Consider the following 12,106-nt stretch of genomic DNA (forward strand, 5'->3'; position numbering starts at 1 on the left):
ATGGAGGCGAGAAGACAGTGGGATGATATATTTAAATTATTAAAGGGGAAAAACTACCAACCAAGAATTCTATATCCAGCAAAATTGTCCTTCAAAAATGAGGGAGAAATTAAAACATTTTCAGACAAAAAACCATTGAAAGAATTTGTGACCAAGAGACCAGCTCTGTAAGAAATATTAAAGGGAGCACTAGAGACAGATACAAAAGGACAGAAGAGAGAGGAATGAAGAAGAGTGTAGAAAGGAAGACTATGAGTAAAGGTAAAAAGAAGGAAAATTACATATGACACATAAACTCCAAAAAGCAAAATGGTAGAAGAAAGTACTACCCGTGCAGTAATAACACTAAATGTTAATGGATTAAACTCCCCAATCAAAAGATGTAGACTGGCAAAATGGATTAAAAAACAGGACCCGTCTATATGCTGTCTCTACTCAAAGGACATGAGCGCAAGGACACAAATGGACGTTTGCACGCCAATGTTTATGGCAGCATTATTTACAATTACCAAGAGATGGAAACAGCCAAAATGTCCATCAACAGATGGGTGGCTAAACAAACTGTGGTATATACATATGATGGAATATTATGCAGCTGTAAGACAGAATAAAGTTATGAAGTATGTAACAACATGGATGGACCTTAAGGACATTATGCTGAGTGAGATTAGCCAGAAACACAAAAGGACAAATACTGTATGGTCTCACTCTTAATAAGAACAGACATTAGTGAATAAACTTGGAATATTCATTGGTAACAGAGACCATCAGGAGATGGAAACAGGGTAAGATATAGGGTAACTGGAGCTGAAGTGATACAGATTGTGCAACAGGACTGTCATGGTTAGGGATAGGTGTCAACTTGGCCAAGTTGTGGTACCTGTTTATCTGATTGGGCAAGCGCTGGCCTGTCTGTTGCAATGAGGACATTTCATAGGATTAGGTCATGATCACGTCAGCTACATCCACAGCTGATTCCATTTGTAATCAGCCAAAGGGGAGTGTCTTCTGCAATTAGTGATGCTAAATGTAATCATGGGAAGCCTTTTAAGGAGGACTCAGAGGAGACAGGTTCCATTCCTGCTTTGGCTGGTGAGCCTCTCCTGTGGAGTTCATCCAGGCCATCCATCGGAGTCATCGGCTTCGCAGCCTGCCCTGTGGATTTTGAACTCTGCGTTCCTACGGTCACATGAGACACTTATATAAATTTTATATTTGCAAGTGTTCCCTGTTGATTCTGTTTCTCTAGAGAACACTAACTAATACAAGGACTGAATATAAAAACTCAGAAATGGACAGCACAATACTACCTAACTTTAATACAATTATGTTAAAACACTGAATGAAGCTGAATGTGAGAATGATAGAGGGAGGAGGGCTGGGGGCATAAATGAAATCACAAAGAAAGACAGATGATAAAGACTGAGATGGTATAATCTAGGAATGCCTAGAGTGTATAATAATAGTGACTAAATGTACAAATTTTAAAAATGTTTTTTTTTCATGAGGAAGAACAAAGGAATGTCATTATTGCCGGGTGCTGAAAATAGATGGTAATTAATACTTGAAAATTTCACCTCATGTGTGAGGCTAAAACAAAAAATGTTTATTTGGTACCAAAAAAAAGAGTGGTTGTTAAATTGGATTAGGTCAGGTATGTCTCCACCCATTCAGGTGGGTTTTAATTACTTTACTCAAATCCTATGAAAAGAGGAAACATTTTGGAGAAAGAGAGATTCAGAGAGAGCAGAGAAGAACGACATAGCCATGAGAAGCAGAGAGTCCAACAGCCAGCGACCTTTGGAGATGAAGAAGGAGATCACCTCCTGAGGAGAAAGCTAGCAGATGAAGCTGTGTTTGCTATGTGCCTTTCCAGATGAGAGAGAAACTCTGACTGTGTTCACCATGTGCCTTCTAACTTGAGAGAGAAACCCTGAACTTCATTGGCCTTCTTGAATCAAGGTATCTTTCCCTGGATGCCTTAGATTGGACATTTCTATAGACTTGCTTTAATTGGGACATTTTCTCAGACTTAGAACTGTAAACTCGCAACTTATTAAATTCCCCTTGTAAAAAGTTAAAAAAACAAATAAATAAATACGGAGTTACCTTATGAACCAGAAATTCACTCTTAGGTGTAGACTCAAGTGAACTGAAAACATATATCCACACAATGTTGGATTATGCCTGAATGTTTGTAACAGCATTATTCATAAGAGCTGAAAAGCAGAAACAACCTAAATGTAGCAAATGAAGAATGGGTGACTAAAATGTGGACATCCATGCAATGGAATGTTGTTATTCAGCCAAAGCACTGACACATGCTTCAGCATGGATAAACTTGAAACCGTTATGCTAAGTGAGAGAAGTCAGTCACAAAAGACCAAGCAGCATATGATTCCATTTTTATGAGAAGTCTGGAATAAGCAAATGTTTAAGGACAGAAAGTGGATTATTGTTCACCAGGGACTGGGGGAGGGGGAAATGGGAAGTGACTGCTACTGGGTAAGGGGTTTCTTTTGGGGGCAATGACAATGTTCTGGAACTAGACAGTGGTGATGGGTCATACAAGTCTGTGAATATACTAAAAATCACTGAAAAAAATTTTTCCTTCAAAAATGAGCGGAGGGTCATGGTGGCTCAGCAGGCAGTGTTCTCACCTGCCAAGCAGGAGACCCGGATTAGATTCCGAGTGCCTGCCCAGGCAATAAAAAAGAAAAAAGTGGCAAAAATGAGAGGGAAATTAAAACATTTTCAGATAAAAAAATCACCGAGAGAATTTGTGACCAAGAGACTGGCTCTGCAAGAAATACTACAGGGAGCTCTAGAGACAGATATGAAGACAAAAGAGAGAGGTGTGGAGAAGAGTGTAGAAATGAAGACTATTAGTATACGCAAAAGAGGAAAAATTAGATGTGACATATAAAATTCAAAAGGCAAAATGACAGAAGAAAGTACTGCCCTTACAGTAATAAAACTAAATGATAATGGATTAAACTCCCCAATCAAAAGACATAAACTGGCAGAATGGATTAAAAAACAGGACCCATCTACACGCTGTTTTAGACCCAAGGACAAACACAGGTTGAAAGTGAAAGGTTGGGAACAGATATTTCACACAAACAACAATCAGAAAAAAGCAGTAGTAGCTATACTAATATCCAACAAATTAGTCTTCAAATATAACACAATTAAGAGACAAAGACACTATGATTAATAAAAGGAACAACTCAAAAAGAAGGCATAACAATCATAAATATTTAAACACTGAGCCAGAGTACTCCAAAATACATGAGACAAACACTGAAAACACTGAAATGAGAAATAGACACATCAACCATAATAGTTGGAGACTTCAATTCCCCGCACTCATGAATGGGCAGAACATAGACAGAGGATTAATAAAGAAACAGAGAATTTGAATAATACAATAGATGAACTAGACTTAACAGACATTTATAGAACATTACACCCCACAACAGCAGGATACACCTTTTTCTCAAGTGCTCATGGATCATTCTCAAGGATAGATCATATGTTGGGTCACAAAGCAAGTCTGAATAAATTTAAAAAGACTGAAATCATACAAAACACTTTCTCAGATCATAAAGGAATGAAGTTGGAAATCAATAACAGGCAGAGGGCCAGAAAATTCTCAAATATATGGAGGCTGAACAATACACTCTTAAACAACCAGTGGGTCAAGGAAGAAATTACAAGAGAAATCAGTAAATATCTCGAGGCAAATGAAAATGAAAATACAACATATCAAAATCTATAAGATGCAGCAAAGGCAGTACTAAGAGGGAAATTTACTGCTGTAAATGCCTGCCTGAGAGAAGAAGAAAGAGCAAAAATCGTGGAATTAACTGTTTACTTGGAAGAACTAGAGAAAGAACAGCAAACTTACCCCAAAGCAAGCAAAAGGGAAGAAATAATAAAGATTAGAGCAGAAATAAATGAAATTGAGAACATGAAAACAATCGAGAAAATCAACAAAACCAGAAGTTGGTTCTATGAGAAAATCAATAAAATTGAAGGACCCTTAGCAAGGCTGACAAAAAGAAGAGAGAGGATGCAAATAAATAAAATCAGAAATGAAGAGGAGAAATAACCACTGACCCTGCACAAATAAAGGAGGTAATGAGAGGATACTATGAACAACTTTATGCTAATAAACTAGACAATGTAGATGAAATGGACAACTTCCTGGAAAGGCATGAATAATCAACACTGACTAGAAAAGAAATAGATGACCTCGACAAACCAATCACAAGTAAAGAAACTGAATCAGTCATTAAGCTCCAAAAAAGAAAAGTCCAGGGCGAGATGGGGTCACATGTGAATTCTACCAAACATTCGAGAAATAATTAGTACCAATACTACTCAAATTCTTCAAAAAGTTGAAAGGAGGGCATGCTACCTAACTTATTCTATGAAGCCAACATCATGTCATACCAAAGCCAGACGAAAATACTAGAAGAAAAAAAAATTACAGGCCAATCGCTCTAACGAATATAGATGCAAAAATACTCAACAAAATTCTTACAAATCAAATCCAGCAGCACATTAAAAGAATTATACACAATGACCAAGTAGGATTTATTCCAGTTATGCAAGAATGTTCAACACAAGAAAATCAATTAATGTAATATACCATAGGAACTAATCAAGGCAGAAAAAACACAAGATCATCTTGGTTGATGCAGAAAAGGCAAAATTCAACCTCCTTTCTTATTGAAAATACTTCAAAGGATAGGAATAGAAGGGAACTTCCTCAACATGATAAAGGGAATATATGAAAAACCCATAGCTAACATCATCTTCAATGGGGAAAAACTGAAAGCTTCCCCCCTAAGATCAAATAAGACAAGAATGTCCACTGTCACCACTAAATGGATAAATTAAAAAATGTTTTTGCATGAAGAAGAACTAAGGAATACCAATATTGCAGGGTGTTAAAAACAGATGGTCATTCATATTTTAAAACTCCAACTTCTGTGTGAGACTAAAGCAAAAAATGTTTATTTGGTACAAAATTTATATTTTGACTAGTGTATTTCCTAATATAACTTACATGGACAAGTTAATTGAACACTAAAAGTACATGGAACCTTGAAAAGGGCATGAGATTTTGTAGATTTGTCCAGTGTAATGCCCCATTAATCCGAGAGTGATTTGAACAGTGAATAAAGAGGCATTTGCAGGGTCCCATTGGAGGAATGGGGAGAAAGCGGGAAAATTCAACTTCCCCATTCAGAGAATTCCTGATATTCTTGCAAGCAGTGGGGACAACCAAATCAATAGACAGAGCGCTCAATCTTGGGGTTTGTTCATATAAAACTTATCCCCGCAAAGGATAGGCTAAGCTTCCTTAAAATGAGGCTTAAAGAAAAAAAAAAATTAGGCCTAAGAGTCACCCCCAGAGCACCTCTTCTGTGGCTCAGATGTGCCTCTCTCTCTCAGCCAACACGACAAGCAAACTTACTGCCCTCCTACTCTCTACGTAGGACATGATTCCCAGGGGTGCGGACCTTCCTGGCAACGTGGGACAGAAATCCTAGAATAAGCTGGGACTCAGCACCAAGGGATTGAGAAAACCCTCTGGACCAAAAGGGGGAAGAGAGAAACGAGACAAAATAAAGTGTCAATGGCTGAGAGATTCCAAACAGAGTTGAGAGGTTATCCTGGAGGTTATTCTTATGCATAATATAGATATCACCTTTTTTAGTTAAGGTATAATGAAGAGGTTGGAGGGAACTGCCTGAAAATGTAGAGCTGTGTTCCAGTAGCCATGTTTCTTGAAGATGATTGTATAATGATACAGCTTTTGCAATGTGACTGTGTGATTGTGAAAACCATGTGTCTGATGCTCCTTTTATCTACCTTATTGACAGACGAGTAAAACATATGGATTAAAAATGAATAAATAATAGGGGCAACAAATGTTAAAATAAATTTAGTAGATTGAAATGCTAGTGATCAATGAAAGGGAGGGGTAAGGGTATGATACATATGAATTTTTTTTGTTTTATTTCTTTTTCTGAATTGATGCAAATGTTCTAAGAAATTATCATGATGATGAATACAAAACTATGTGATGATATTGTGAGTTACTGATTATACACGTAGAATGGAATGATCATATAGTAATGTTTGTGTTTGTATGCTGGTATGTTTAATTAAAAAAAAGAATGTTTGCATTTGTATGTTGTTACATTTAAAAAAAAGTATTATAGTGCAATTATAATACTCTTTCATCCATTAACGCAAGGCGTCAATAACAGGTGAATATAGGGGAACTCTATTTTCTACACGATTTTTCTGTAAACCTATAGCTTCTCTAATAAAACGTATACTGAAAACAACCACCACCAAGAAAACCCCACATGGCATAGCAGCAAAGGGCGCAGGGAAGCAGAGCACCTTCTGCTCCATCCACAAAACACAGCCACAACAAGCTGATGGGGCAAATCTTTAAAACCATGTATGGCTTTGGGTGGGCTAGTTGGGCCTCTAGGGCCGTCTGAAGAACAGGACGGACGCAAAGATCTGCAGTGAGCTCCACAGGCGGCACATGGCAGATAACAGAAAGCCCAGGTGGGCTGACTACAGACTCAAGGACAGCCTTGGTGCTCACAGCAGTGCCCAGAGGCCACCTGGGCTCCAGGCATCCTGTGTCCTAGTGAGCCCTGAGCGCAGACCCTGGAGGAGGCCTCAAGAATAGACAGAGGCTGGACAGCCTACACAGCAGGCAAGGCGCACCCTTCTCTAAGCAGACTGGTCATTTAGAAGAAAGAGGGGTAAGGGTTAGAGGCGCTGCAGCCTCTGCTTGCCCACTAGCTGGGAACGATACCTGGGGTGTTAGCGGAGACAGCCCAACCCAGAGGTACCGCGGCAGTGCTTCTGCAGCCCAGCTGCCTCGCTGCAGCCCAGATCTGCGCCTAGGAGTACACAGGCCCCAACGACGGTGGAAACCCACAGAGGTGTGGACCCAGGGCTTAATGTTTTTCTCCATGTCTTTCCTATTGCCTCTCTGTCAACACCACCTTACTTTTGCTTTAGTTTTTAAAAGGAACTGAATGGTCCAACATAAACAGTGAACCCACCATAAACAAAAGACTACACTTAATTATGGTTAACAGTACAATTATAAAAACGTTCTTTTAAGAACTGTCACAATGTGCCACACTAACACAAGGTGCTAAGTGGGTGGAACGTGGGAATCACATATCTTATGTATGCTGTTTCTGTACACCCACCACTTCTCTAATAAAAAAGGGAACTGGAAGCAACAACCCAGGCCAGGAGCACAGCTGTGATGACCACATTGCTGGGTCATACTCGGGCGCACCCAGGAGTGGGACTTTCCTAGCAACAACTGGCCTGGCCACTCACTGCGCTGTGCCTCAGTTTCTTCACTGGTAAAATGGACAGTAAAGGGCTAGGACGAGAGCCTGGCAGAGGGCAAACTGTCAGGAGCAAGTGGACAACACTGTCACACCCATTCACTCCCTTACCTGGCAGAGTGGAAACGTGGCAGACACAACCCCAATGAGGACGTTCAGTGCATCCTTCACCAGCTCACCCTCCTCCACCAGGATCAGTGGTGGAACCTGCAGCAGGCCCCCACTCAGCACCTGCAGGTCCCCTTCGTGGAGTCTGCAGAACCTGTCGAAGGCGTCTCTTCCCGCCTCAGTGAGGTAGGGCTCCTCTCGGTGGCCAGGAGGGCTGCATGGGGTTGGAGGGTTGTAAGCAAAGAGAGTGACATGCACATGAGCTCCATGTGTGGTTTCCTTAATGGTGAATGTGATAGAAGAAAAAGAACAAATGCAGACATCAAGTGTCTGAGACTTGCAGATCAGGTGTGAACCCCAACCCAGTGGCTGAGGTTTTCCAGGACCTACAGACCAGGTGTGAACCCCAACCCAGTGGTTGAGACTTTCCAGGACCTGCAGACTAGGTGTGAACCCCAACCCAATGGTTGAACCTTTCCAGGACCTGCAGAAAAGGTGTGAACCCCAACCCAGTGGTTGAGCCTTTCTATGAGCAGGTGTGAACCCCAACCCAGTAACTGAGCTTTTCCAAGACCTATCCAACTGGGCACTGGGCTTGAGCTGGTCCCATCAGGACAAGACTACACAGACATGTCCAGGGCCCATGCCCAGCATCCAGGGAGCAGCAGGGGACTCTGTCAGCCAGCTCTGGGAAAAAGTCACTGGATGAGCATCCCCCAGAGTGTTTCCTCTGAATGCCCCCTGTGGAAGTTAGGCTCAGGTGTCAACTTGGCCAGGTGAAGGTGCCTAGTTCTGTTGCTGTGGCCATGAGCCAATGGTACGTGAACCTCATCTGTTGCTCATTATATCTTCAGTTGGCTAGGAGGTGTGCCTACTGCAATGAATGATGTTTAACTGGCTGGTGCTTAAATGAGAGAGTTCAACGTAGCACAGCCCAAGCAGCTCAGCATACCTCATCTCAGCACTTGCAGCTCAGCCAAGGCCCTTGAAAATGAAGAAAGAAATCACCCCAGGGAAAGTTGCTGGAACCCAGAGGCCTAGAGAAAAGGCCAGCAGAGATTACCCTGTGCCTTCCCATGTAAGAAAGAATCTCATTTGAAAGTTCTCTGCCTTTCCTCTGAAAAACTAACAAAATAAATCCCCTTTTATTAAAAGCCAATCCATCTCTGGTGTGTTGCATTCTAGTAGCTAGCAAACTAGAACACCCCGACCCAGGATGTCACTGAGATAAACGTGCATCCTGGGAGAGTCATCTCACTTTGCACACCTCCAGCCGCTCCCACCCCTCACTCTCCCAAGACCGACTCCCAGCACATCCAGTCCTCTGGTGACTTGGAAGTCTGAAGCAGAAGAGCCCATCATGGTGTCCCGACCACCTGAAACATCAAGTCACATCGTCACCCAAAGTGCAGCCTGGACTTCAATAAGAACACTCCCCCCAGAAGGGGCAGGCATCACAGAGGAAGTCTCAGCCTGCCCCCACCCAGCACAGGTCCACTACAAGCCAGGAGCGGCAGGTGACCCCACAGCAGGGCAGGCAAGGGATGGGGATGGGGGACAGACCTTCCCCAGGGGTCTTGAGGCAAAAAGCAGGGCCTATACTCGTGAGGCTGTAGGTAGGGTGCACTCTGCATCCCAGCCAGAGAACACCCTAGATTCTTCCAGATGTAAGCAACAGTGAATATAAAGGAAATGCCTTGGTCAGCACCCATGCTCTGAGCCCACATGGGTCATGGCTGATGGAGGCCAGCAAGGTGAGGGAGCCTTTCTGTCTCTCATCACCCCATGGCCCACCAAGCTGCTCTGGCTTCCTAACCAGAAGCCTCGTGATAAGGAGGTACTTCAGATGCCGAAGGGTGATTTTTATTGAAATGTATGGTTTGCAAAAGTTACTGATACAGTAAGAACCTGGTAAAATCTAGAAGTCTCCTCTTTGCGTTTTCTTTAAGCTCCCAGGACTCATCTTTGCACACCAGGTTGGGTAACACTCGACGACCTCTAACCCCATCAAGAGTCACTTCTGAAAACAGCTGCTGGGATCACTAAGTCAGCAACACTGACACCACCACCAAGGCCAAGTCCATGCCCAGGCTCAGCAAGCCTGAAAGGCACAGAGAGGTACACATACCAGCCAACTCGCTCCCAGCACCTCCGCTTGCTGGCCTCGTAGGTGAGCACGGCATCCCACAGGTCCAGGTCTGGTGTCATACTTGGCTCAGACTGCGAGTCAGGAGTCAAATTAGATGCAGACTGGAATCCTTCATCTTCTGACTGATCTGTGCTCTGAGGAACCTGGGGACCATGACAAGAAGTGAACATTCTAATTTATTTCTGCATCTAAATTTCAGTGTGTATGGTCAGAATTCCAGGAGCATTGTCCATACATTTCTGTTTAGTTGATTTACATGACCTAGGAGAATGCTTCATCTTTCCTCCAGCTCATCAACACTGCACAATGTTTTCCCCACCAAACCACAGAAATTAAAGTAATTCACTAAGACTATTAATTTCCAATTTTACATAACATATATACCACAACAAAACTTATATACTGAAATATTTCATTCAACTCCTCTGACCTGGTAATTTCTGTTTTGGAAAATCATACCAAACACAGAAAAGAACACATGTATACCAAGATACTCGTCGTGGCATTATCTATGTTTGGAAATGACCTAACTGTCCCGAAATGGGGAAATGACTGAATAATGAGAACAGGTCCTTTCAGCAGCTTCTGTAAAATCATAAGCTACAAAGCTATATGACTTACCTAAAAACACAGGTAACAAGTTCACATTACAGGTTAAAAAAAAAAAAAACTGTTAGGATGAACAAATACTTTTTGCCACATGTGGCTACTGGGCACTTAAAATGTGGCTTGCATGACTGAAGAGCTTACTTTTTTACTTTATTTCCTCTTAATTTAAATTTAAGTACGGGTTCTAGAGGCCAGACTAAGTGAGTTAATGATAGACGAGCCCATCAGTTAAGAGAAAAAGCACGCTGCTCTGGATTGGAAGTGCGCGGCGGAGGTGTGCCAAGAGGGCTCCCACTCCAGCAGTCAGCCCAGCTCAAGCTGCCTGGCAGCCTGGACCATGACTATCCTACCTGTACCCTAATTAAAGGAAGGTCAACGACTGATCCAGAGCTGAAAGCAGGAAAGCAGATACTCTACTTTAATGGCTAGTCCGGACAAGTCCGCGCTGTCTGGTACGGGGGGGAGGTCCAACCGGACGTCCATGTCGTCTGTGTGGCTGTGCACAAGGGCACCAAAGAGTGATACCCGGGTGTCTCTCTCAAACTTGTCACCACAACAGTCACCATATGAGAAGAGCCCAATGGAGGGCAGACCAGTGCCTGGGGCAGCCTCCATCACCTGAAGTGTTTTCTGAATCATGTCGTTACACAAATACTCCTCCCTGGAGATGAAGGACTGAACGTCCATCTCAAATACATGTAAGTTGTAGCAGTCGTAGCCGGTGTATGGGATGTTTCTCCTGACATGCTTGTTGTTCAGACAGTAGTTCCGTTTTCGTGGCAGGACCTGAGGGGGACCGCTCCCTGCGAGGTGAACCACGAGATCCAAAACAGACCCCACTTCCACCAGCGGACAGCAAGTGGCTGTTTCGAGCTTTTCCACAAGCTCCTCCAAACGGTCAGCCTCAGGACCCAGACCAGCCACTCTTAAGTCGAAGGACTGCATGAGAATCTTGTTTTTTACTGGGAGTTTGGAGAGATCAGGCTGAGGCTTACGATGCTCATCTTGAAAGAGGTTCGTGAAAAGTGCATTGTAGGCCACTCTCTTAAGACTCTGCTTTGCCTCCTTCCGGTTCATGCTGCGCTGGCCCAGATGAGCCTTCACAGGTGGCAGGTGGGCTTCGCACAGGTCCTCGAACAGCTGGGTGATGCTGGCCATGACCACCTCTTCTCAGCTCCCGCCCTCAGTGTGTATGTGAGAACGTCTCGCCCCTCACTGCAGCATCTGAAAGGGAGTAAGAGCGTCAGGCCGCCTTCTAACCTAAGCCCTGTGGCGCCACACTTGTGTTTTAAAGGGCGGTCCCGCAGATGTTTACTCCACCCGAGTAAAGGGGTCCTGCCCAGGGCGGCCCTCACGGCCGTGCCTACCTCCACACCGCGTTCCCACAACAGTCCGCTGAACTTCAGCTTTGTGTTTTTCTCCCAAGTCAGTAATTCTTAACCTTCAGCGGGCCACAGAGCCCTAACAAATCCGAAAGACGAAACGTGCACGCGGGTAGCGGGCGCGCGCGGCTTTACACACATTGTCGGGACCCCGCCCAGAGGCCAGCAACCCACGAGAGGCTGCGGCCGGACGGGGATGCAGCCCGGGGCCTGGAGGGACTGGGGGAGTAGGGGGCGCGGCCCGACAGGACCCGGAGTTCAGGGATCACCCGCTGGAAAAGCGGCACTTGCCGCGCCCTCGCCGTCGCGTCACTGCCAGGCGCCAGGAGAGCCGGCGACGACAGGCGCGCCGGAGCTACGTCACCAGAGAGCACGGCGGCCCCGCCCCTGGCCTGGTACCGCCCTCCCGGGCATTTCCGGGCTGGGTCCCGCGTCTTCTCAGGTGTGGA

The 12,106-nt window shown here is 44.1% G+C and overlaps 1 protein-coding gene across 1 annotated transcript in view; it reads right to left on the reverse strand.

The window, feature by feature from the left end:
• Positions 1-12,001, reverse strand: part of TUBGCP6 (tubulin gamma complex component 6) — a 28,161-nt gene extending 16,160 nt beyond the window's left edge. The window contains 5 exon segments of the mRNA XM_077169231.1: positions 7,521-7,731; positions 9,646-9,809; positions 10,626-10,676; positions 10,678-11,499; positions 11,643-12,001. Coding sequence (XP_077025346.1) covers positions 7,521-7,731; positions 9,646-9,809; positions 10,626-10,676; positions 10,678-11,433 — 1,182 coding nt within the window. The 5' untranslated portion in view covers positions 11,434-11,499; positions 11,643-12,001.
• Positions 12,002-12,106: the final 105 nt, after the last annotated feature.

This window comes from Tamandua tetradactyla, chromosome 7, assembly GCF_023851605.1.
Source record: "Tamandua tetradactyla isolate mTamTet1 chromosome 7, mTamTet1.pri, whole genome shotgun sequence".
Taxonomy (NCBI): Eukaryota; Metazoa; Chordata; class Mammalia; order Pilosa; family Myrmecophagidae; genus Tamandua; species Tamandua tetradactyla.